We start from the raw sequence: 27,008 nt of genomic DNA on the forward strand, positions 1-27,008 counted from the left end.
CACTGTCAAAACCTCAACCTTCTTCTTCTTCTTCTTTCGGCTGCTCCCATTAGGGGTCACCACAGCGGACCATCTGTCTCCATACTACTCTGCACATGTCCAAACCATCTCAATCGGGCTTCTCTCACTTTGTCCCCAAAACGTCCTATTTGCGCAGTTTTAATCCTGTCCATCCTCGTCACTCTTAATGAAAACCTCAACATCTTCAGCTCTGCTACCTAAAGCTCCACCTCCTGTCTTTTAGTCAGTGCAACTGTCTCTAAATCATACAACATCGCAAGTCTCACCACAGTCCTATAAACATTCCCTTTCACTCTCACAGATACTCTTCTATCACAAATTACTCCTGCTATCACTCCTTTCCACCAACTCCACCCTGCCTGCACATTTTTTTTCACTTCTCTAACACACTCTCCATTACTTTGCACTGTTGACCCCAGGTACCTGAACTCATCCACCTTCTCCACCTCTTCTCCCTGCAACCGCATCACCACACTGCCCTCTCTCTCATTCACACACATGTACTCTGTCTTTCTCCCTACTGACTTTCATTCCTCTTTTCTCCAGCGCTCCACCTCTCCAGGCTCTTCTCAACCTGCTCCCCACTCTCACTACAAATCACAATATCATCCGCAAACATCATAGTCCAGGGAGACTGCTGTCTGACCTCGTCCATCAACCTGTCCATCACCACTGCAAACAGGAAAGGGCTCATTGCTGATCGTTGATGCAGTCCAACCTCCATCTTAAACCATTCTGTCGTTCCTACTGCACACTTTACTGCTGTCACACTGTTCTCATACATGTCCTGCACCACCCTCACATACTTCTCTGACACACCTGACTTCCTCATACAATACCACAACTCCTCTCTTGGCACTCTGTCGTACGCTTTTTCTAAATCCACAAAACACACAATGCAACTCCTTCTGACCTTCTCTAAACTTCTCCATCAACATTCGCAAAGCAAATAAGGCATCTGTGGTGCTCTTCCTCAGCATGAAACCATACTGTTGCTTACAGATGGTCACCTCTTCTCTCAGCCTGGCTTCCACTACTCTTTCCCATAACTTCATGGTGTGACTGATCAACTTTATTCCCCTGTAGTTACTGCAGGTCTGCACATCTCCCTTATGCTTAAAGATCGGTACCAGCACACTCCTTCTCCATTCCTCAGGCATCCTCTCACCTTCCAGAATCTTGTTGAACAATCTGGTTGAAAACTCCACTGCCATCTCTCCTAAACATCTCCATGCTTCTACCGGTATGTCATCTTGTCCAAAGGACTTTCCACTCTTCATTCTCTTTATCACTGCTCTCACTTCCTCCTTACTAATCCTATCCACTTCCTGCTTCACCATCTCCATATCATCCAACCTTCTCTCTCTCTCATTTTCCTCGTACATCAGCTTCTCAAAATACTCCCTCCATCTTCTCAACACACTCTCCTCACTAGTCAACACATTTCCATCTCCATCCTTTATTGCTCTAACTTGCAGCACATCCTTCCCAGCTCGGTCCCTCTGCATGGCCAATCAGTACAAATCCTTTTCTCCTTCCTTAGTGTTTAACCTCTCATACAGCTCCTCATATGCCTTTTCCTTGGCTTTCACCACATCCCTTTTAACCTGCTGCTGCATCTCCTTGTACTCCTGCCTACTTTTCTCATCACCCTGTAGATCCCAATTCTGTTTTGCCAACCTCTTTCTCCTTATGCTGTCCTGCACTTCCTCATTTCACCACCACGCCTCTTTGTCTTCCTTTCTATTTCCAGATGTCGCATATCTTTCTAGCTGCCTGCCTCATCACTTCTGCAGTAGTTGCCCAATCATCCAGCACCTTTTCACCACCGAGTCCCTGTCTGACCTCTTCCCTGAACATGTCTACCTTTCTCTGCTCCATCGTATTAGCTCATAGTCATGATACCAACATTTAAAGTACCAACCATAACCTCCACTCTCCTACACTTCTACATTCCCCTGCTATGTCTGTAGACGTTTTCCTCCTTTCCTTTTCCTCCTTTCCACCGGTACCCTGTTGGCTAACAATACCTGTGGCCTGTAACTGCGTGCTTTATTAATTTATACTGTCTTGAAGTACCCAGGTTGACCAAAAATAGACAAAAAAGTTCTTAAATGTCTTATTTTTCAGCTTTTATTTGATTCTCAGATTTATTACAAAAGTGTTATGAATAAAACTTAAATTAATTTATAGTACTGGAGGTGAGGTGAGGGCAACCAATATAAATAATAAAAAAAATGTTTATATTGAATAAATTCCTTTTTTAATTATGAATTTCTTAGAAATTAAAGAAAATCCTGGAATTACATTGGGAAGAGAAACATTTTGTCAGATGCTGTAGTCCTAGCAGAGAAGCAGAGAAGCAGCATGAAGCTGCCACCACCATTCTTTACCTTTGGTATGCTGTGCTTTGGGGATATGTTGTCTTGTTTTTACAGCCAAATGTATTTTGAATATTGTCCTAAAGGCTCAAGCTCAAATGGAAACAAGCATCTGAAGTTCACCTTAATGAGCAACCAAAAAAACCAACAAACAAACAGATGAAGTAATTCAAAAACAATTAAACAAACATTTCAATCTTTAAGAAGTTTAATAAATAATTCAGCATGCAGGTATAAAAACATTCTGTGTTGTTTTTTTTCTACCATTAATGCATAGTCACTACAAGCTAAGGAATTCTAGTTAAATCTTTAATAAACACAACTCTCTCATACACACGAACTGTATGTACATATTTCAGAATGGCTTCATTCAACCTCCAATTCTGTCACACACACTCTCTCTCTCTCATTTTCCTCGTACATCAGCTTCTCAAAATACTCCTCCATCTTCTCAACACACTCTCCTCACTAGTCAACACATTTCCATCTCCATCCTTTATTGCTCTAACTTGCAGCACATCCTTCCCAGCTAGGTCCCTCTGCATGGCCAATCAGTACAAATCCTTTTTTCCTTCCTTAGTGTTTATCCTCTCATACAGCTCCTCATATGCCTTTTCCTTGGCTTTCACCACATCCCTTTTAACCTGCTGCTGCATCTCCTTGTACTCCTGCCTACTTTTCTCATCACCCTGTAGATCCCAATTCTGTTTTGCCAACCTCTTTCTCCTTATGCTGTCCTGCACTTCCTCATTCCACCACCACGCCTCTTTGTCTTCCTTTCTATTTCCAGATGTCGCATATCTTTCTAGCTGCCTGCCTCATCACTTCTGCAGTAGTTGCCCAATCATCCAGCACCTTTTCACCACCGAGTCCCTGTCTGACCTCTTCCCTGAACATGTCTACCTTTCTCTGCTCCATCATATTAGCTCATAGTCATGATACCAACATTTAAAGTACCAACCATAACCTCCACTCTCCTACACTTCTACATTCCCCTGCTATGTCTGTAGACGTTTTCCTCCTTTCCACGGTACCCTGTTGGCTAACAATACCTGTGGCCTGTAACTGCGTGCTTTATTAATTTATACTGTCTTGAAGTACCCAGGTTGACCAAAAATAGACAAAAAAGTTCTTAAATGTCTTATTTTTCAGCTTTTATTTGATTCTCAGATTTATTACAAAAGTGTTATGAATAAAACTTAAATTAATTTATAGTACTGGAGGTGAGGTGAGGGCAACCAATATAAATAATAAAAAAAATGTTTATATTGAATAAATTCCTTTTTTAATTATGAATTTCTTAGAAATTAAAGAAAATCCTGGAATTACATTGGGAAGAGAAACATTTTGTCAGATGCTGTAGTCCTAGCAGAGAAGCAGCCTCGCAGCATGAAGCTGCCACCACCATTCTTTACCTTTGGTATGCTGTGCTTTGGGGATATGTTGTCTTGTTTTTACAGCCAAATGTATTTTGAATATTGTCCTAAAGGCTCAAGCTCAAATGGAAACAAGCATCTGAAGTTCACCTTAATAAGCAACCAAAAAAAAACCAACAAACAAACAGATGAAGTAATTCAAAAACAATTAAACAAACATTTCAATCTTTAAGAAGTTTAATAAATAATTCAGCATGCAGGTATAAAAACATTCTGTGTTGTTTTTTTTCTACCATTAATGCATAGTCACTACAAGCTAAGGAATTCTAGTTAAATCTTTAATAAACACAACTCTCTCATACACACGAACTGTATGTACATATTTCAGAATGGCTTCATTCAACCTCCAATTCTGTCACACACACTCTCTCTCTCTCTGCTTCCTTCTTTATTCCCAAGCGTAAATGTAAAGCCACTGAGGTCAGTAAGATTCCATGCACCTTCATTCTATCTCTGATGTAGGGATGTGGCATTGCCATGGTTACGGCACCCGACATCACAACTTCGAGTTTTGATCACTTTAAATCATTGTTTATGCTTTGAATACAAAATATTAGTGTTTCATGACCAAATCAATAAAGTAGTCACATGCAGATTAAACAAGTATGCGCAAACACTGTGCAGTGTGAGAAAAATGTTCAAAACATCCAGGAAAAATGATGAATATTTTTTGAACTTGGTCACATGATAACTGAATGCAATTTGCATTTAATAATATGAATTAATTAGTTTAAATAATGAATTTAAATAATGAAACAAATATTTACTTTTTGTGATTTGTAATTTCTGAATTTAAGAAATGGTGTTTTTAAAAAAAAAATAAAAAAATGCTTTCTAGTATAATTTTGCTAGCTTCCTACTAAAATCAAAATCTGTTAACTATTAACACGTTTGCTAAATAGCTTACAAGATTAAAAATGTTAACCAAAAAAAAAAAAAATTAGTCTAACCATATCTTTGTAGCGTGAGCTTTACGGATATATTTATTTTTGTAGCTTGTGGTTGCGCTAACGACAAATGTATCATGCCGATGTTGGGACATGTCCAGATAAATAAATATTATTTTCACAATGCCTCTGCATTAAGGCACATAATAACACAGAAGCATGCCTGAGGTCTGAATAGTAACATGTAGTGTCTATGAGATGTGCATATAAAAGATATCCCGATTCTGTTAAGCTGGCGGAGGAGGGCAGAGCTTTAGCTGAATTTTGATTCAGTTGAAGCAGTTTCAAGGTAAAAGTGTACCACGCTCGATCATATAAATATCAATAACAGTGCAATAATTTTACATTAGCTAGTGCAGATTGCTTTGTGGATTCACTAGCTCCAAAACAATGCTAACAGTTGGCTAATAGTTAGCTAAGGCTAACAATGCTAATTAGTTCATTTAGCACATCTGGCAAGCACTCTTTTTTTAAACTACAAAGTGGTTTAAAATATTGAAAGCATATCTTAACTGTATCTGTTGAATTGTTTTTACATTTATACTTATTATCCACAGTCTTTGCTTGTTTTAACATATATACTGTATTGTATAGAACAGTCTTTTATATCTAGAACTAAATCAAACTGATTATATTCACAATTGCCTTAAGCCCTGCCCTAGTCAACCCCCAGGACTATCATATGACTAAATCAGGATGTGCTAGCTTAATGCACATGGGTGTGTGTTATTTTTTGTGCGTTGGCTTAAAACAGAAGAAAACGTGGCGTTTGTTCAGATTCTTACATTCTGCATATTTCCTTCTCTTTTAGTCTTCATTGCTGGCCCTTCGGAGCCCAGAGGAGAAATAATGGCATATCACTTCTTTTCCTAAATCTAAACAGCATTAAACTGATTCACAAATAAAAAACATTTAACCAAACAACATTAAAGTCTAACTTTCTTAGTGTCTATAAAGCACAAAGATGATAATCTAGTAGTAGATAATGTTTGTCCCACAAACTCCTCATTAAATAAATAAAAGAATTCAAAATTTACAGGAGCAAAAATCAGTGATTTCACTCCTGTGGCATGAAGTTAACATGATGTTAACTCAGGATTTGAAGTTCAGCTTAATTTCGGCCCATCAGCAACATCGTAAGAGCAAAAAAAAAATCCTCCACATTTTGAAGAAATCTGTGTTGATAAAATACAAGGGAAGGAGGACATTAGTGTGATGTTAAAAACAGATTCAAATATTTCAATGAATAACAGAAAGTGGATAAAATATCTTTAGGTTCTAAAAAAAAAAAAAAAAACGAATTAAGAAAATTCGAAAAAAGAAAAAGGTAGGAGTTCCAATATCTTCCATAAACATGCAATAATCTAAATAAAACACCTAATTTTTAAGGTTTCTATTTTTGCATTACATCACTATGCACGTGCAAATTAGAAAAACCCAATAATAATTACTTAATCCCCTCCCCCAATCCCAAATGTCACTGTAAAGAAAAAAAAGGAAAAATGTGCTATTAGTGTGTGATTTCAAACAGTGAATAAACCGAATTCTTGTCTTTAATAGTCATAACGCCTGACGTCTTATACACAACCACAACAGTCACCTTTTGTATATCCTTGAAGATAAGTTTATAACATTCTTTCTCTTTGTCTAAGTCTTTGTGCTGAGTAAGAATTTCAGTAATTTGGTAAAAATAAAATAAAATTAAAATATTCTTGATATAATAACGCACTAAATTTTACTTTTTTTGAATGAAACTAATATTAACAAACAGAAAACTTCATTCCCATATGTGAGAAAAAAAATATACAAATAAGCTAATCATTTACTACTAGCTCTGTCTTGTAAACTATTGCAATAAATCAATAAAAAAGGAATTTCTGGAAAATAGCTCTGCGTAAAATGAAATAAAACGCTGAAATGGTTGAGGATTCTCTCCATGCTCTGGTTTCTCAGGAACTTTCTCAGGACATTTCAGCACAACAATGAAAACCATGCGCATACGTGTCAATAAAAGAATGCTGCGTTTGGCAGCTCGGCTCACGGTTCGAACAGTCACTCATTTACAGGGCGTCGAGGAGGCGTTTAATTCTTTATCATGCGTTCTTGGGGGCGGAGTCAGGAGGAGACGGAGGCGGATCCTCAGCTGTGCCCTTTTTCTTGTCCTCGTCGTCTTTGTAGAACAGGAGAGGAAACATTCCCAGGATGCACCCGATTCCCACTCCGATGGCTTTGCCCTGCAGGTTCAACACAAAACAGGATTAGTCCTGCGTTCTTACTAGGTTTAGATATCTGAGCACAATAATCCTCGCACAAGCTCATTTAAAAACATTTTAGAGCCACGACTAGCTGAACACAAGCTAGTGTTTGTTAGGCTTTTAAACATGACAGCACCAGTGATGAGGTATAAACTGGAGGGTGAGTCACTATCTCATGAAGTTTGAGATCTCGTTATCTACATCACAGACTGACTGGCTTTGAATTTGTGAAAAAGACCCTTCATTTATTTGACTGTTCGAGAGTAAAAACTAAACCAGACAGATGTATGTATGGCTGTCTCGAAAAAACAGAATGATCTTTTTCAACATCAAACTGGAGGTCTTTAATTAAATCTTCATTCATGCTGATCTCATCCTGCTGCCGTTCATTTTATGCTGATAAATTATTCAGTTTCATAATCTGTTGTATTCAGCAGCAGCGTTTTATAAAAATGAAAAAGTACATTTCTTTTTCCACAGAAGGTGAGATAATTCTCCAAAACCACAGTTTAATACTCCACCGAACTTGACGTTTATACAAAAAAAGTGTGTGAAAGAAATTTATAAAATATAATTTCTGCTTTCTGTTTTAGTGGTTAATTTATTAACCCAAATGCAGGTGCATGTACATCGAGATATAGAAGACCTTTAACAAAGATCTTTAAAAGTGTCAACTACAGCCCAAATCAAATGTTATATTTGCTTTATTACTTTAAAGATTTTTTAAATATTACAGAAGCATGGACTTTCTACCAGCCCTCTGTACTGCCTACTAATGTCATTTCATGCAGGGTGTTTGGAAGAAAAATAAATTATCTATCAACTGAGAATTTGGTGCACAGAGATCCCAGAATGCTGCTGTGCAGAAAGCATGTTAGAAATAAACCATATTATTACTGCCTTAAATTTTGAGATTTGTTTCCAGAGAGAATAAAGAGAGACATGTGGATGTGATGATGAGGCTGTAGAAAAGGAAGATGGAAGAGAGGGACAGTGATGTATTACTTACCATGTGAGAGCTGACTCGAGTCTGCCACATGTCAGCCTGTTTAGGACTCAGATCTGGAATTTGCATGCCAAGTCTACAAGCCAGAGCTTCCACGTAGCCTGCAAGACTACACACATACACACACACACGTATTTATATAGTGACAGGATTGCAGTCATCAAGTTACAAATTTGATTTAAAATCCTGAAGAATGTTCTGGCAGATCAGATACGCTGACCTCTCTAGACAGCTGTGCTTGGCTCCAGATGCAATGGTGAGTAACTGAGCCAGCTGTGACAGATGTTTCAGCTAATTTGTTCAATCACATGCTATTGGGTGTGTGACTTCTCATCCAAAATGATTTGATGTCCAAATCTGATGTGAATGAAGTTAATATAGCTTTTAATATAAACCAGAAATGTTCTATGCAAAAGGCATCCTTTGTCCTGCGACACACCGAGGCCACACCTCCTTCACTGAGATTAACACACAGAGGACACGCTTCTAAACATCTCGCCAGCTCTGAAACGACACTTTAAGCACGTGAGCTGAGATGATGATGGAGATGAAAAGCAGTTTGTTAGTAGACAGCTCACTCTATGTTTCGGCACTGTCTTTTTCCCAGGCCTGGGGTGTGTCAGAGTGATAATGAGCGGCATGGAATTCAGGAACAGGAACCACGGACAGTTTAAGAGAAAAATCTGTTGCAATTCTTATCAAGACAGAGGCTGATGCCCTCGATCTGTACGTAATCTAATCTAATGAGATGAGTCTGATTTTCCTCGCCGCCTGATTCTCACTGCTCCATATAGCTGACCACAAAATGTTATTATGGTTATAATGAGAGGATTTATTTATTTTTTTATTGCTGTGTTTTTTTTTTCTTTTTAATTTTTCTTTTGTCAATATTTTTTCTTTGTCTTGTTTTCTGTAGCTCTTTAATGTTATCTGTCCATAGAAATTTACTTATTAGGTTTGAGCCTTTACTAGTTTTTTTATTTATGTATTTGTTATATTTTTTATAGCTTATTTGTAACTTTACTTTTTGGTGGAAAATAAATGTCCCACATCTTTTTTTTCTTTCTTTCTTTTCATATATTTTCAGACAGGAATTTTGGTTATGTCAATGTAAAAAAAAAAAAAAGAAAGGAGGCAGAGATGGCATAGATGATCACAACCACAAATGACTAAATATATTTCCTTAACTACAAAACATCATTCAACACTTAATAACAAGCTGCTGTTTAAAAAATGGGGAAATATGTTCTAATGGTGTAATGAAACAAAGCTTGATTCCTCAAATAACGAAGTATAGCTCTTGAATTCAGTGATGGTACGAGAGAGAAACCAGAGTGAACAAGTGCAAGTGAGCCTTTGGATGAGCCACATCTTGAGGGCCTGAGTAAATAAAGAGAAAGAGAGAGAGAGAGAGAGAGAGAGAGAGAGAGAGAGAGAGAGAGAGAGAGAGAGAGAGAGAGGGGTCTAATGTAAAAGGGAAGATCACACCAGGTCATTCAGCTCAACTTTCACTTTGTCTATGTTAGTAACTCACGAGAGCAGACAGAGAGAGGATTAGTAACAGGAGCAGTAAGAGCAGTAATGGAACCAGGAGCAGTAGATGAGCTGTAATTGAGCAAGAAGCAGCACAGGAGTCGTAATGAGTTCAGGAGCAGTGAAGAAGGAGATTACTGAGCATTGCACACTGAAGAACAGATCCAGTGTGATGGGATAAAGCTTTGAGACTGGCTGAGACAGCTGAGCCTAAAAGCCTGCACCCATCCTCATATAGTTGAACAGGAAATCATCCAGAACACACTTCAGTGTAACAGCACTTCAGTGTGTATGTGTGTGTATGTGATGACTCACTGACTCACATCAGAGAGATTCAGAGGGTGAAGAACTTTCTGGAACTGTCTGAGGCTGTAATGTGTACTGAGGTGTGAAATGCAGCCACACCAGGTTCACACTTTAACCTTCAACCTGTCAGATAAAAATGTTTGCAATCTTCGCTTGCCAGTCCTGACACCAGTAAGACGTGCATAAGGCGCGCGTGTGTGTGTGATCCGCATCTGCTCATTATCTGATCCCTAACTGAGCTAAAGAGGAAAGTGAGGTGATAAATTGAGGAGATTTAAGAGGATGTCTTACCCGAGTCCTGCCAGGTCAGACACCAAGTTACCGAGAGCAGCAGCTGAAACAAAAATAGAAAAAAGACGAAGAAAAATAAACTCAGTATAAAAATCTAAAATACCCTTTCCTATTTTTCACCCTTTTCCTTACTTCCTTCTTGTCTTTCTTGTTTAATCTCGTTTCCTTCTTTCTTTCAGTTCATCATTCTTTCCTTCCTTAATGTCCCTCCTTTCCTTCTCTATTTATTTCTCAGTCACTACATCCTTTCCAATGTTCTGTTTTGAACATTCTGTCTCTTTATCTTCTTTCCTCCACTCATTTGTTCCTGTCCTCCCCTTTCCTTACGCTCTGTCCTTTCTCTCCTCCCCCTATTCCAGTCCTCTTTACTTCTAGTTTCCTATTTTCCTCCGCTGGCTCCTTCATCTTATCCACCTGCTGTGATATCTCTATTGTGAGGTTTACACAAGGAAACTTGTTTATAAACTGAAAGATCGGCTATGTTGAGCTGCAATCATGCACTCAGACAAATGCTCTCATAACAGCTAGTTGTTGTCATACAGCATATAAAGTAATGATGGCGTTGCCACTCAGAGCTAACTGGCCGATAGAACTGGTAAGGCAATTGAATTTTAATTAGCTGATTATCTAATGCTAGGCAGCTGCTGCTACAGAAGTCTCTCTCCATCCCTCTTCATTACATCTCTGTATTTTCTCCAGGCGACGTTGTCCTCTACAAAGAGTGATGAGGTGAATCATAGCTGCAGCAGGGTATTATGGGAGTGGGAACCTGTCTGGCCAATCAATTATCAGCCATTGATTTAAGTGTCAGAGTTACGAGGGCCTGTTGGGTCGTTATCGAGCTGCAATGCCACACCGAACAACAGCAGAGGACACGGACACAGAAATACTGAAAGAAGAATAAGAACTGACACTGTGGGTCAGAGATTAATGGTAACTGAAAAAAATCTGACCTAAAAAATAAGAGAGAATAAGAAGAAGCTGTTGGGCAGAAATTCAAATTTCCAACATGTACCAATTCAAAACCATATCCTTTAGACGGATCTGTCTGGTTTTTACTCACCCGGATATAGAACGAGATCTCGATCATTCGTTGCACACTTTAAATAAATATTAGTTAATCTCAATTGTTCTGGTGAGATGTCTCAGGGAGGACATTACAGCTTATTTGTTTGTTTGTTCTGTTTCTGGAGGACAACTAATGGTTTATAAATTTGTATTTGTGCTAATTCTGTAATCAGTTGTTTTGACAAATAATTTATAATAGTGGGCAAAGCATTGGAATATTTTAGTAAAACAAAGACAATAGAAAGTTTTGCTGAGGACTTGAAAATACTAATATAAATACTCAAGTACTACACAATGACTCGGTCAGACCCCCTCCCTGAATTAGACATGGATTAAATGACTTATGAAATTCATTCTTTGCAATGGATTTGGATTCGAGTTTGTAAGACTCATTGTTTTACTTAGACTTGAGAATATGAGACCTGATTTTATGAGATTCATAGTTTGACTTAGACTTTTTAAGCTTTTTAAACATTTAGTTGAAGCCGACGATGACTCTAGATCATGAAATCCCTTTTGACGTGAATTGATAACAATCAGTCTTTGATTTAAACCAGAGTTTATGAGATTTGAAATTAAGCTGGTGAAACGATTTCTTATATTTACCTTTTTTACATTAAGTTTTAGTTCATAAAGCTAATTTTTCCTCATAATCATAAGACATATTCTTGACTTGAGTTCAGAGACTGGTTCTCTGACTGGTTCTCCTGTCTTGACTTGTTCTTCGACTCAGTAGCATTTTAGGAACTTTGACCTTATGATTTCAACACTGCTTGAGTCGAGTTAAACAAAGGACTAGAAAATTATGGCCATGTTCAATACTTCCTTTCTGTCTCTGTCTTAGCCCCTGCCAGATAAAAACCAAACAGCATTACATCCTTCTGATCACTTGCTCAGGACCTTATTATTGTTTTCAAAGGTTGACAAATCTGTTTATTCAAATATAATTATTTTAACATTTAAGATTATTCCAAATTTGAATATGTAACAGACATGATTCATTAACATTGTTGAGCTATTTTTTGAGTTGCTCAGTAGCTCCTAGTTTTATAATCACAAATGAATGTAAAAGACTCATATATTATATTAAATACTCATAATTACATTCCAGTGCTCATGTTAGTTCTCACTGTACAGTGTTCTGTATTGTGCAGATTTATGATCACACTCTTGATGTCACCCAAATGACGATGGGTTCCCCTTTTGAGTCTGGTTCCTCTCAAGCTTTCTTCCTCAGAACATCTAAGGGAGTTTTTCCTTGTCCTTGCTCATCAGGGATAAATACACACCATTCACCTTAACTGTTAAATTCTGTAAAGCTGCTTTGAGACAATGTCTGTTGTGAAAAGCGCTCTAGAAATAAACTTGACTTGACTTGACATTGCTAACATGCAAATATGACTGCAAACAGCCTCGAACCTGACAACACTTTTCTTTCTGTCTGGTACAAACTCCCACTCATGTATACCTACACACTCCCACACACAGGGAGTAGCATTCTGGGAACACACATCTCATGTCTAATAATGTTCGATGATCTCCAGAAGCCCCACACTTCTCTTAAACACACAACAATCTCTTCAGTTCATCTCTCTCTCTCTCGCTCCTCTCTCTCTCTCACACACACACACACACACACACACACACACACACACACACACACACACACACACACACACACAAACACACACACACACACACACACACACACACACACACACACACACCGCAGTATTTTCTATTCATTCAACAAAGAAAATGGCTCCACAGCAGATTTGTTTGAACTTCCTCCCAAGCTTTTCCGCAATCCGGAAACATCTCCACTGATCTCACTGATACAAAGGAATCTAAGATTCGAGACAAACACAGTTTCTTCTCCTCTCAAACACACTGCAGAGAAATTATAGTTAGGTTTGTTTAAAATATGCCATATCGTGTTAGACATAAAAGTTTTCCAGCAGTCAAGTTCCTGGTCATGGCTTAAAACCAATATTTATTTATTTGTTCAGATTGTTTTAATAAATATGAGATTTTAAAATGATTTTATCTGTATTCATTGTTTAAACAAATCTTTATTTTTAAAAAATATTTTTTTATGGAGTATTTTTATCTATATACATTTTTATTCAATTAGTTTTTTTCTGTTATTTTTTGCATTAATATTTTGTCTTTATTTATTGTGGGTATTATATGAAATATTATACATTGACTGGCCAAAAAAAAAAAAGGCACACACTAATATTTAGTTGCTGCTTTGATTTCAGCACGAATTCGCAGTGACATTGTTTCGATAAACTTCTGTCACAACATTTAGAGTTGCGTTAATTTTTTGCCGAGATATTGTATTGACGATGGGGGATTCTCAATGTTTCTTAATAGGGTTAAGATCAATCCATGTAAAAAATGAGGTTTTATGCTTTATGATGAAACTCTTTTACATTTTGAGCCTGATAAATCCTGGCATTGTTGTCTTGAAATATGCCTGTGCCGTCAGGGGAAAAAAAAATCAATTGATTAAAAAACCTGGTCGTTCAGTATATTCAGGTAGTCGAACCTAGACCTGTTTAACTGATGCAGCCTCAGATCATAACTCTCTCCCCACAAGCTTGACAGTGGGAACTGGGCATAATGGGTGCATCACTTCATCTGCTTCTGATCATTCCAGTCCTTAGGCTCCCTAGAAATCTGAAGCCTTTATGATTAGTCTAAAGTGAATTGATTTTCTTAAGGTTACACAGATATTAAGTCACAATTACTTGAGATATTTTTGCATGTGCAATTGCTTGAGTTCTACTGTTGTTTTTTTTACTGTTGTTTGCTTAGTTACATCCGGTTGGTGTATTTTTTGGTCAGGCATTTTATATACATATTTCACAGCATACTCAAAACACTCATTTATAGTATTTTGGCAGTATTTTTCTGTGCACTTTGTTTTTCATTTGAATAGTTAATCTTTCATTACAAATTAATGTAAAGAGTATTTTGTCTGTATTTTCTCTTTTTGCTGAAAATTTTTTTTTCCAAATAAGCATAGCAATTTAAATTGTATGGCACACAAAGGAATTTTGTAGAAAGGAGAGAGAGCGAGAGAGAGAGAGAGAGAGAGAGAGAGAGAGAGAGAGAGAGAAAGAGAGAGCAAGAGAGAGAGAGCAAGAGAGAGTAAGAGAGAAAGCTTCAGCTTTGCCGAACTGCTGAGTGTAAAATTGCCGTCTGCTTGTATGTCCTTATTCACTCTCCCAGTAGCTAACAGTCTACTGCTTCCTGTCCCTTCAGTGCTGCTGTTCCACATCCACAAGTTCAATCAATACAGCCTTTTCCAGTCCTGACCTGCTTGTGAAATGAGACGGTATCTGGGTTTGGCTGCATGTTTATATAACCACAATTCCCTGCAGAGCCCCAATGTTTTCTGCACTGCGGAGAGAACAGTAAGGTTTCCTCATCAGGTGTAATTTAATAGACATGGTTTCTTCTTTGCAATTAATCTGAGTTTAGTAATGATCAGAAAATAATTTTAAGATGCTTTAGGTTTCAAGTTAGTTTAAGATCCAGTTAGTCACAATGTTTTTTTTTTTTTTTTTTTATCATTAAGTGCAGAAAATATCAGCATGACCACACAAGCACTTTGAACACAGTTGATGCTCTTCTCACAGACAAAACCTCACACGCTTTCAAAGAATTCTCAGTCTGTGTCCAAATTCTTAGCAGGGTAAAAAAATTAATGAGTATGAGCTTCACCACTCAAACAACACATGCTAAATGGACAGAAAATGAAAAGCCCTTATTACCTCAATCTTACTTTGAAGAATGTATGATTTTCTGGCTCTTTTTAATCGCAGGTTTATCATTAGAGGACCTTCACTGAGTATATAGACATTAAAAACAAACACTATCATAAAGTGCATCAATCTTTAAAAAGTGCTGAAATCACACAGTATAAATATGTATATCTATGGGTCAAGTGTTAGTTGGATTTATATTAAACATCAAATTAATACAAAAGCAAACTATAAGATCTGTACTCCTGTTGCTAGACAAGATAATAGGGTGCCATTTCTTTCTGCAAAACAGAGGACCACTGCCAGTAATTACAGCATTACCAATAAATGCTGTGTCTAAACAAAAGAGGAAAGAACTAGAGTGCTTTTCTCTCTCTCTCTCTCTCTCTCTCTCTCTCTCTCTCTCTCTCTCTCTTTCCCTTGAACACACACACGCACACATCCCTGACTAATGCTAACAAATAGCTCCAAATTGAATCAGTCTACTGACACAGCAACCTGTGTGTGTGTGTGTGTGTGTGTGTGTGTGCATGCTTTTGTCTTTATGATCAAGCCCAATAAAAAATCCCAGCGTGCCTTTCTTTCCAGAGCTAAAAAAACAACAAAAAATAAATAAAACTGTAGAAATCACCATCGATAATCCAATGTTAGTCTCAGTGTCCCCAGTGGGGAACAATTTCCTCACACACACACACACACACACACACACACACACACACACACACACACACACACACACACAAAATCCGGCTGTGTAACAGGAGTGTATAAATCAGAGTAATTAGGTGTTTCATTGGTGCACATCAGTAAGAAGTGATCAGGTGATTTGTTGTACTGGTTTGTGATATACTGGTTTTGTCCAAGTTTTCTTTAAAGGAAAGAGTTGTAAAAAGGGGTAAATAATAACAATAATAACAATGATTTTAATAATTTTTCTAATAAGTTTTCTTATTTCTAATTTACTGTGTATGCATTCCAAAAAAAAAGAAAAGAAAAAAGGTTGAGGAAAAGACCACATTTTGAGCATTACTGGTGATTCATGTACTGTATGCAGCCAGTTCAGTTAGCTTGCAAAATATGTTATTTCAATGTAAATTTGTTTATATAGCTACTAAAGTTTCTTATCCTAGCTAAAAGAATTGTTTTCATGACCATGTACGCAACTTAATCTCTTCTAACTGCCTTATACATTACATGAATAAATGCATAAAAACAATATTGATTCAAATAAAAGCAACTGAACTGTACCTGCCATAGTTGAAATGCCCAGGATTACTCCTATAGACAGCTCAATCTGCGTGCCCTGGAAATAAACACACCTGAGATTACCCTCCAAGAATTTCCAAAAAAATTGTATGTTTTTTTTTTCTAACATAACACCATAAAACGCTTTGCATAAATTAAATCAAACACTTAAGATATAAATTACTGCACCACTTCTTTAAAAATTGTTTTTCATTATTCTGGAGATTTTGTGAATTAGTAACATTATCAGCTTTATTTTATGTATAAGTCCATTAACACTCTTTTGTCTAGATTTTTTTTATAATTGCAATTATTTGGCTAATAGGCCATAAGATTATGGATATATCAAGATAATTTGTGCAAGAGAAAGTCTTATTTGAAGCTTTGTAAATACTGGACGATCTGTTAAACACCAACCAGGGATAACATTATAATATTATGTGTGGTGAAATGAATAACACTGATTATCTCTTCATCATGCCACCTGTTATTAGGTGGGAAATATTAGGCAGCAAGTGAACATTTTGTCCTCAAAGTTGATATTAGAAGCAGGAAAAATGGGCAAGTGTAAGTATTTGAGTGAATTTTGCAAGAGCCAAATTGTGACGGCTAAATGACTGCAGCTCTTGTGGGCTGTTTCCAGTCAGCAGTAATCAGTATCTATCAAAAATTGCTCCAAGTAAGGAACATTGGTGAACCGGCAACAGGGTGGGGATGATGCATGTGGGAAGCGAAGGCTGGGCCGAGTTGTCCGAGAAAATGCAGTTAATGCTGTTAATGCTCGACTGGTCAGGACTGTTTTGCAGCAAAAGGGGAACCAACACAATATTAGGCAGTGGTCATAATGTTATGCCTGAACATTTGTGTTAGTTTTATGTATTTTACCCTGTCATGTATATTATTCATATATTTTACATGTTATATTTAAACCAAATCTACCAAAAAAAAAAGTGTGCTAAAAATCATGTGCCAAATTACTTAAAACATTCACACGAAAATGTACATGTAGTCACACCCACACAGTGTAACACTTAACTCCTTTTTTAGGCAGCAATTACTTTTGTCCTTATTGAACAATAAATCCTATTTGTCTTAACTTAAGGATTTGCTTATTAAATTGTTATGGAGTTGCAAATTAAGAAACTTCAATCCAATTTTATGTGAGGAATGTTGAATTTATTTATCCAAATTAACTCAATAGTTCTTTTAAAATAAATACTGAACAATTAATATAATTCATTCATTCACTAAATTCATCAAATAAATTAATAAATTAGCCCCAATAACTTGATTAATACACTTCCAGTGTTTTAATAACTAAAAATAAGCAAAAAAGAAAATGTTCACTTACTGCAGCAATCATAATGGCGTTGTCCAGGAAGCCGAAGCCGATAAAGGGAATAGCGTTGTGAAGCAAAACTGGAAAAAAAGATGATGATAAATAAATATTCCATCATGAGAGCTTATCTTTTAAAGCTGTACTGATCACTTAACTCTTTAATGTTCTTTCCAAGAAAGACAACTTTTATAGAAGACTAGAGCTGTAATTATGTCAATGACCATAACACACTTTGTGACCTTCTGGAGCTCATTTGGGATGTTGAATATAATAATTAAGTCCGTGTCAGAGTGGACAGTGGAGCAGATATGGTTACTGAAAGTAAAACAGCTATTTAAGATGCTCTTCAATATCCTCTCTAAATAAGAAGTATAGAGTTGTGAAATAATGACAGGAACACCAAAATATGGCTTGAGCCATACAATAAGAAAGGCCTTTGACATACTCTAACACACATTCACTCATACCCATGACCATTTCAACCTGAAAATGTCCAAGATGTATCACTTCAGTGCTGATATGACTAAATTACATAGTATTAGTCGATCAATCTGGAATGTCAGTAGACATGGTATTTTGCTGTTTTTCAAAATATGTTAATGTGTTTAAGAATATATTTTAAAAAGACTGACGTAAGCGTGTGCACTATCAGCAAGTATGGACATTTACAATGAGCATAAGGTCTTCTGTGCTTACATATTTCAGAGGTTTATGTGGGGCATCATCTAAGACTTAGGTGTGTGTTACGTGCTTTTAACGCATGATACGAAAATGTAATCTTTAGTTCATAAAAATGACCATATTTACCATTTAAGTTAAACAAAAATCATAATTTAACAGTGATCAAACTGACCATAACTACCTGTGTGTTGGTCTATGTTTTGAATGCAGACCTTTCAGCCAATCAAAATCCAGTATTCAGACAGACTATGATATAAGAAGTGTTAAAACTAATGTTTTTTACATTAACATTTTAACTAACATTTTTAAGGATTATTTTTTCAGCCAACCTGTCTTTTAGTCCTACTCAGCAAAAATGCTTAAAGAGAGTCGTATTAGATAACATACTGCTGATCTCGATTAGACACCATGTATAGCAATAAAGTAAAAGCTCTTCCCAGAAGCAGCCAAGAAAAGTAAAGAAGGTCATAAATTCTGTGCCTTGGATAAAGCTTAGGTAAGCAAGAAAAAACTGAAAGAAAGGTAAAACATGCTGTGCGTTTCTTCTCAGCTTTTCAGCTTGATTTGCCTATTCAACACCTTTGTCAGCCTTCCTCGCTAAGAGGAAAATGACTTGGTTAAGGAAAATGTTAGTAAATTTATACAGACAGGTGTGTGTGTGTGTGTGTGTGTGTGTGTGTGTGTGTGTGTGTGTGTGTGAGAGCTATTATTTAAATCTCAGGCAACACAGAAGCCGTGTACATAAAACATAAAAAGAAAAACAGACTTCAGTAAAAATCTTAAACCTATAAACTTATAATCACAGACAAAAATAATGAATAAGGAGAATTTTAAAAAGACATCTGTACATACCATATCTCAGCTGAGCTGTGGTTGGAGGAGCCATTTCCAATTGCTCTGCAAGGACAGGAAGAAAAATATATCCACATTATCTCCTGTGACATAAATCACAATGTAAGGACATATAAGTGAAGGTCATTTTGGACCTGTCACACTCACTCACACTCACACACACACACACACACACACACACACACACACACACACACACAAGAAGGCATACAAGCTACAATTGTAACATGCAGCTACACACAATCTATTTACTCCGACTACTGCATAATTAAAAATAAATGTAATTACCCAAAGCAAATGTAACATCAACAGTGTATTCTTTTTAATGTCTTGTAAAAGATAACAGAGTTTTATTACTCATTTGAGACTCTTTGGCAAATTTGCTTCATCAGAGACAAATTGACATGGCTAGGAGTAAAAGCAGAATGTAATAAAAAGTCATAGCTAATTAACAGTAGACGGTCTGTTAGAATTAAAGGGACACTTGGAAGCAGCCCCACTCACTCTGACAACAAAACTGATGGTTGCTTTTGAAATGGATTAATTTTACCATCCCAGTGACTGTTGTGTTTTGGCTGAGAGCCACCTGTCATTAGATAACACAGCTGAATTCTGGATGCTTAATGAGAACTACTGCGGTGAAGAACTTTTGAAAGAGCTTCCCTTTAACATTCAGATTCGGAATCACACAGCAAGAACACCAATATTAGTCTTCAGTGTGCAGTCAAAACACTTTCAGCAGCGTGGAAAACACTCCTAAAAGAAACAAGGCTCCATGCAGAAGTCAAGTTTTCAAGCCATAGCTGGCACAATCGGCTGTCCGAACTCCCACCTCTGAAGCTCATTAAAGTGCCTCGACATGAGCACTCCTAACTTCAAAAACTTTTAGAAACAAGCTTCATGTCAAAGTAAAGAGTGTATAGTGAGTGCAAGGGCCAAAGAGATGTCACCACATAGCAGGTTTGTGGAATTTAACAATTTAATTGTCTCTACAATTTCATGTATATTTTAGTACAAACCCCGACATTAAAATACACCAGTACAATTTATCAGCCTAAAGGAGACAAACAATGTTGGAATAATGGAATTATTTGTACAAGTGTTTTGAACTCTCTACTGCTGACAATCACTGTGCAGTTTTAACTAAAATTTTAAGCTCTAATGTCTAGATCTATCCAAGAGTCAATCAAAATTTTAGTAATCAATACAAATTTTCATAATCAGAAAGACCCTTAAGTACCAGTCTTTATGGTTATGAAAATGTGTGTCGACTAATAAAATTTGGATTGACTACAAATTACAAATTCAAACCTTCAAAACTGGGATTTACCAAAACATAAAGACTAAACAACAGATGAGCTTAATTGGTGAGGGACTACACATGTGCCATAAAGATTTAGGCAAACCGAAAGCTAGAACCTTAGACATAACAAGCCATAACATACGTTTTTAATGCATTGGTTTTAGTAGTACTCCGCCCCTTCCCTTCATTGCAACAAAACAAATGTTTTGATTTGGATAACATGAAAATAAAATCTACCATCAGTGAATATTAAGTTCAGCCTTAGACAAGTATATAATTAATATCAGCTATTTCTTTTTGGCCAAAATGTTTGTTTGCATCCCTGAAAATTATAGTCATGTGTTTTTCTGTCTTAAGAAGAGGAAAAAGACAAACATTTGAAGCAGATCTGAGTGCACAGCTAGTAAAATACTATTAATATTAATAATATTTCGAGATTAATAACATTCAGATGGAAAAGACAAAGATATGCTGCTCAGAGGTGTGTGTTGAGTGTCTTCAGACAGTCAGGATCTAGACAATGTAGTACAATATATATTTGCCGCCCTGTTTATCAATATTTTAGTCACACATGTAAATGAGGAACACAAGTGCTCAGACCTGCAACAGATCTAAGAATACCTAGACTGTTTGTCATGCCAGTGGTTGTGGAGCTGTCACGCTCCTGTCCCCAAAGCTGGCTTTATTTCAGTCTTAGCTTCTCTCTGTGAGCTCCACCATCCACTATTCTCTCACTCTGCTGGTGTGTCACACTCAGCAGATATTTCTCATCCTCAGGTATTTTTTTATATGCTTTTTTCTCTACAACCTTTAGGGTCTGATCAACCCTTTGTACTTCTAGGCACTGGCTTCCAGCATGAAATGTAAGCTTGGTTTACTGTAAAAAGCCATTGTGCCAAAGAAAATTCATCAAATAGTGTCTATAAAAGGTAGTAATGGAGAACCGATAGAGAATTAATAATAAAATCTGGTAAATGCAGTTTGTTCATGTCAATGTTTGAAAAATGTTTGATCAAGGTCTGGCTTTTTTAAGGCTAACTTGGCATTCTTGTGTCATATTTAAACTAAGCCTTAACCAGCCTCCTCAGACCCTCAAAGTAGATAACATGAGCAACACAGAAAAAATATCATAGCATGATTTCAAATCTTTATATCTAATCAGGTTTTACCAAACCGAACAAAGTTATAATTACTATTAAAAAATGAGTAATGTATTGTGAATTAATTCATCATTTCATAATTCATTTCATTTCATTATTCATAATAATAATCACTGATAATCAGCAATTTTCATTTCCACATAAATGCAATAGATAGAAAGTGGCACACTCCCTCCACTCCATAAACATGCTTAATGGCATTGTGGGTAATCTTGGCTACTTTATTTTAATTCTCACGAGCATATTGCAGAATTGAATAAAGAATCTGAGCCATTAATGCTAGACAACGATTAGAGCTGGCCTCATCGCACATTTCTTTGAGTCACATTAGCACAAACACGATGAGTCATTCCTCATCAGCTCTTATTCTCCTGACTTACTAAACACCAGTCATCAATCACTGGCACATCTCTCTACTCTCAGCAAACATGATGGACACTCATAGAGGTGCGTCTGAAGTGTGTCTGGAGGATACACCTAAAATAGGAACAAAAATATTGCAGACATTTTGTCACAGCAGGCCGGAGTCAAAACATCTGTCGTTTAAGCCAGACAATTTTGCAGTGCTCCTAAAATAAATGAGATAGAAATGATGGTGTTGGAAGAACAGGTCTATTTAAGTGATTCATGTACAGCAACAGTTCACAGCATCCATGGTAATAACAAATATAAACATAAATAATAGCAACTTGGTGTATTTTACTACAGGGACATTGTACAGTGTAAAGTCTAATACAGGAGATGACTTCCATAAAGGTTAAATCTTTAACATTCTCAAAACATTTTAATAATTAGTGCATTATTAACCATACACATCCCTGTACATGAGTTGCTGCTATAGAAACAATAACATTAAAATGATCATTAATTTAACTATAAATAAATAATGTGAGCTTCTACTGCTCTTCTGTCTAAACTGCTGTTCCAGAAAATGTATCAACATTCAGAACTCAATATATTATTTGTTTACCACACTGTTTTAAAAATAATCAATAAACTTTACACTGGACCAAAGTTGATCTGGTGTTCTAATATGTGTGGGCAGAACAGATGTTGAAGAACACCTCCAGCACATTATATTGATCCCAAACTACACATGGTTTGCTTTACCCATGGGAATCACACTTTACCTAGCCATTAAGAGGTTAATAAAGCTGGAGACGAAGACCCAGTGAAACTTCTGGACTATCCGAGAAGATCAATTTCACTCTTGTGTAAATCAATATGGTGCAGAAATTTACCCACTTACACCACTAATGTGTTTCAGACTCCACATGACGCTCTGTAGGAGACTCTGAATTAGCTGAAATTCTTTGCACTGCATTTACAGTCAATTCAATTTGAAAAATATGGATGAATAGCAAAAACATAGTGGCTGGGTTCTAGATGCTGATTGCACAGAACTGGAGGACACTGCAATATAATAAAATATTAGGGTGAAGTTTCTGTAAGGCGATGCTTATTAAACATTTATGCAAGTAGTCCCTGTGTCCCCTGTGTTTTATATTATATATATATATATATATATATATATATATATATATATATATATATATATATATATATATATATATATATAAGGGCTGTAGCTATCGATTATTTTAGTAATCCAGTATTCTACTGATTATTCCATCGAGTAATTCAAGTAATAATTAATGATTATTAAAGAGTAATACTAAATATACAAGAAAATTTTTTTCTTCTATATATATTTTTTATGCTGCATCATCAAAAGCATCCTGGCTCTATCACTGTATGGTATGGAGGCTCCACTGTGTCTGAATGCAAAGCCCTGCAAAGGTGATCAAAATCACCCAACGCACCCCCTTCTACATGCCTGAGCACCTTCACCACAGCAGATGTCTGCGCAAAGCTATTGGAACATACGCACGAGAACCAGCAGGTTCAGGGTCAGCTTTTCTCCATCCACCATCACCCTACTGAGCTCTACATTACATCCTTAGAACACTGTATAATCACCCTATATAACTTTTTGTTTTGCACATACAATGTGCATATTACATATTGTAAATGTTTATACCCCTCATTCTTTACACCTATTGTGTATCTAGATCTAGAGTCTTATCTTATTCCCATCTTATACTGCAAAATGAAATGAACTGAACTGTTGAAATGTTATTTGTTAGTTTATAGTTATGTGTAGTTTCTTGTTCCTTTTGTTAATTTATGTTGTGTGATGAAGCACTTTGGTGCTGGGGAAACATTGTTTTGTTTCACTGTGTACAGCAGTGTATATGTTTGAAATGACAAAGCCTACTCGACTTGTCTTGAATTGTACCTTCTCTGTAAACCCAAAACAGAATGGCAGCACAAATTTTAGCATCACCAGAATAATTTATTGTCCTCCTGTAGATCTGTGCTTTGTGGCTGTGTTTCTCATTGGAAAGGTAAATAGATGATTTACAGGACAGAAGACAGTGCCATGTTGGACAGATTACATGCATAATGAGAAAATAAAACCACCAATCTGAATTCATTTGGACACTCTGTTTCCAGTCACGTTTTATTCTTCTTTTCCCCAAACCAGACCACAGGCATGCCACATGGTCCAGAATTGGCCACCTAGCACCCCTCAGCACATCTGTACATCTATTCTGTGACATACTGGAATCTTAGAAAGTAAAAATACAGCACATTTGTGGGGCCTCAGACATCAGATGGCAAACCACCAGTTTAATTAAACCATAACTTTTGAATCTTTGTTTAAAAAAAGAGCAAAGACATCTGGTGAGACATTCAGCTGCACTTTCAGTTCACCTAATGAGCCATTCATCTGATTCGGACTATTTGATTAAAGGAAAAGTGAAAGCAAGCTGACAAAAGCAGATCCCAGCAGTTTCCTAGTTGGTTTAAAGCACCGCCTTTTGTCAATCTCCCTAATTTCTTCATTATATTAGGACTGAAGGCAATTTCACAAATGAATGGTTGTAATGTAAAAATCTTGTCAAAATTTCCCTTTAGCAGTTTTTATAATTACAATTATAATTACAACATGTAAACAGTACACTAATTTTACAAATCGACAAACCTCAATAACAATTGGGACTAAGGATTAATTTAAATCTCTGTATAATACTATCTGCTGTAAACAGAAAACAAAGAGATTGGGAGGAGAAAAAGCATCGATGCAGCTCCAGACTCAAGCACATACATCACCCTCAGATGTGTGCAGTAAAACCAGCCGGCATGATAACGCACAAAACGTAATGCAGAAAACAATAGAAAATCTTCCCTACAAAAGTAGAGCTTAGCAGCCATTGAATTTAAAAACAAGACCTAGGAATACCCTGTTATTTTGCCTATTAAGGCATATTTGAAGAATCACAAATTAGAAACATACTTTTCTTGGTATTGAAAAGGAAAACTAACGACAATATTCTACATTGACATTGTCCTCTAAAATCATACAGTGAATTTAATCACCCTGTACAAAGAATTTCACAATAACTTCTCACTTCAAAGCTTTAAAGTCATCAGGGTCATCGTTAGATGATCAAATCAGTCCTCTCGCTTTGTTTTTCCCATTTCCATCTCCATGAGCTCTCAACCGACTCTTTCAAATGTGATTTTAACTGCAGATCATTTGTAAAAGCCCTTGACTGCTCGGGTTCATTCTCTCATGCTGAACCATAAAAGCGAATGAGCTAAAAAAAAAAAAGGTGTTTATTTAGATTAGTAGTTGGCTCAGAGACACGCCATTTGTCCTTCAGGACCATTATGGTTTCTAGAGGCAAATGAGGTTTAGGTTACAGCTTTGTGTTTACACCTTTCTGTGGATCAAGTATGGAATGTGTTCCTGAAGGTTCTGCATGCTTTATTAACTTTTAAGAGGTGTTTTTACCAGACAGCAGAGGATTGTGGGTGAAGAAATGCTACTGTTTATAAATCTATACATTGAACCGTCAGTTTACATTTTATAAATACCGGCACAGATACCGATAATGCTTATAGATACCGGGGCTTATTGATCCCGATAGCTAGGTTGGATTGTACTTGCCGATAATTAACTAATTACGAACGTTCTTATAATTAATACTGCATAAAAAAACACTCATATAAAAAACACTCCATGTAAAATAGTACTGAACTTTATTACAAAAAAAAAACTGCACTGATTTATGAAAATGTGCTAAATTAAATAAAAATATATATTAATTACATTAATGAATATTACTATTATAAATAATAAATATAATATATCCAATTATGTACCGGTCCAAAAAATACCGGTTGTTACGGTCTAAACCTTTTTTGTTGTGTCTGGTGTTGTTCTTGTTTGCAATAATTGGGTTTAACCACTCCTTCCAAGGTTAAGCTCCGCCCCCCTGCACACCTGTGGCCTGTCCTGTACTGATTCTCTGGGTTGAAATAAAGAGAGCATTAGAGGAGGATTTAGAGATGATATGGGGCTAGCTCTACTTGCTGTCCACCAGTGTGATGATGTTATGTAATGCTTGCGGCATTTGTTGAAGCTCCATGTGCTCCTGATGTCCAACCAGTCACGGTGATAATTGTGTTTTTGTGTGATTTGGGTGATGTTCTGTTGACCTGTGTCTGATTATAGACTAATTATATTCATTTTATTTGTTGCCTTATGTTACTTCCCCCTTCTTTGAGGAGTCTTAAAAGAGGGGTTTGTAACACACATTGTCTATACCCATCCAAAATAGTTATAAGCAACAAATAATCATTTGTTCAATTAGGAAGTTCTTGGATATGTTTAGTGAAAAAAAAAAGGGCACCAGACTGAAGAAAGGTAGAACTCTTAGCCCTGAGATTACACAACCCCTGGCCACATTATGCATTAGATTCATGAATGCCTGCACTGCATCTTTGGCACCAGGTGTGCCATGTTCAGTTTTTTAAACCATAAGCGTCCTCAGTTTTACTTTTGTTCATTCAAGAATGTTGATGAATATTTACTTGTTTTTGATTGCTGGATTCGATTTTGATTCACAATTTTGATTTGTAATTTACAGAGCAAATCAAGAACCTGTCCCTTGGATGCCCTTAACGTAGTGCTGATATAACCCTAATGGGAAATGATTCAGCAGGTCCATGTTAAACATGAGCAGTTCAATATTATCCAGTCATGATTACTCAACATCATTCTTTAACCTCATTATGCAGAAGCGGCCATGAGAGGCTTAAGAGAGGTTTTCCATGATGACAGTCTCGGGTTACTTGCTGTGCAATGGAAATTCACTGAAACCATTTACTTGACACGGAGGATGCAAACAGGGACACATTTCACCAAGACAAGCAAGAATACCCAAGATACAGAAAATAACGGGGCTGTTTATATCCCCCAAGACTACTTGATACTACTAGAATGATATCGAAAAAAGGGAATGAAAACAGAATGGCTTAAATACTACTTAAATCCT

At 36.6% G+C, this 27,008-nt stretch overlaps 1 protein-coding gene across 3 annotated transcripts in view; it reads right to left on the reverse strand.

Annotated features, from left to right (window-relative positions):
- Positions 1-3,541: 3,541 nt before the first annotated feature.
- The window catches only part of LOC124383804 (transmembrane protein 65-like), a 30,681-nt gene continuing 7,214 nt past the window's right edge, over positions 3,542-27,008 (reverse strand). Inside the window, exons 2-8 of one of the 3 annotated variants that reach the window (XR_006925280.1) lie at positions 19,138-19,182; positions 17,617-17,684; positions 16,269-16,323; positions 10,177-10,219; positions 8,050-8,155; positions 6,827-7,019; positions 3,542-5,960 (exon numbers count right to left, since the gene is read on the reverse strand). Coding sequence is in view for 2 of the 3 variants with exons in the window: in XM_046846129.1 (XP_046702085.1) it covers positions 6,879-7,019; positions 8,050-8,155; positions 10,177-10,219; positions 16,269-16,323; positions 17,617-17,684; positions 19,138-19,182 (458 nt within the window). In the remaining variant the exon portion in view is untranslated. Of the gene's footprint in view, positions 7,020-8,049; positions 8,156-9,192; positions 9,427-10,176; positions 10,220-16,268; positions 16,324-17,616; positions 17,685-19,137; positions 19,183-27,008 lie in introns of those variants that run through there. The other 2 variants (XM_046846129.1, XM_046846130.1) reach the window with 2 other exon arrangements.

Source organism: Silurus meridionalis, chromosome 4, assembly GCF_014805685.1.
Source record: "Silurus meridionalis isolate SWU-2019-XX chromosome 4, ASM1480568v1, whole genome shotgun sequence".
In the NCBI taxonomy this organism is placed as follows: Eukaryota; Metazoa; Chordata; class Actinopteri; order Siluriformes; family Siluridae; genus Silurus; species Silurus meridionalis.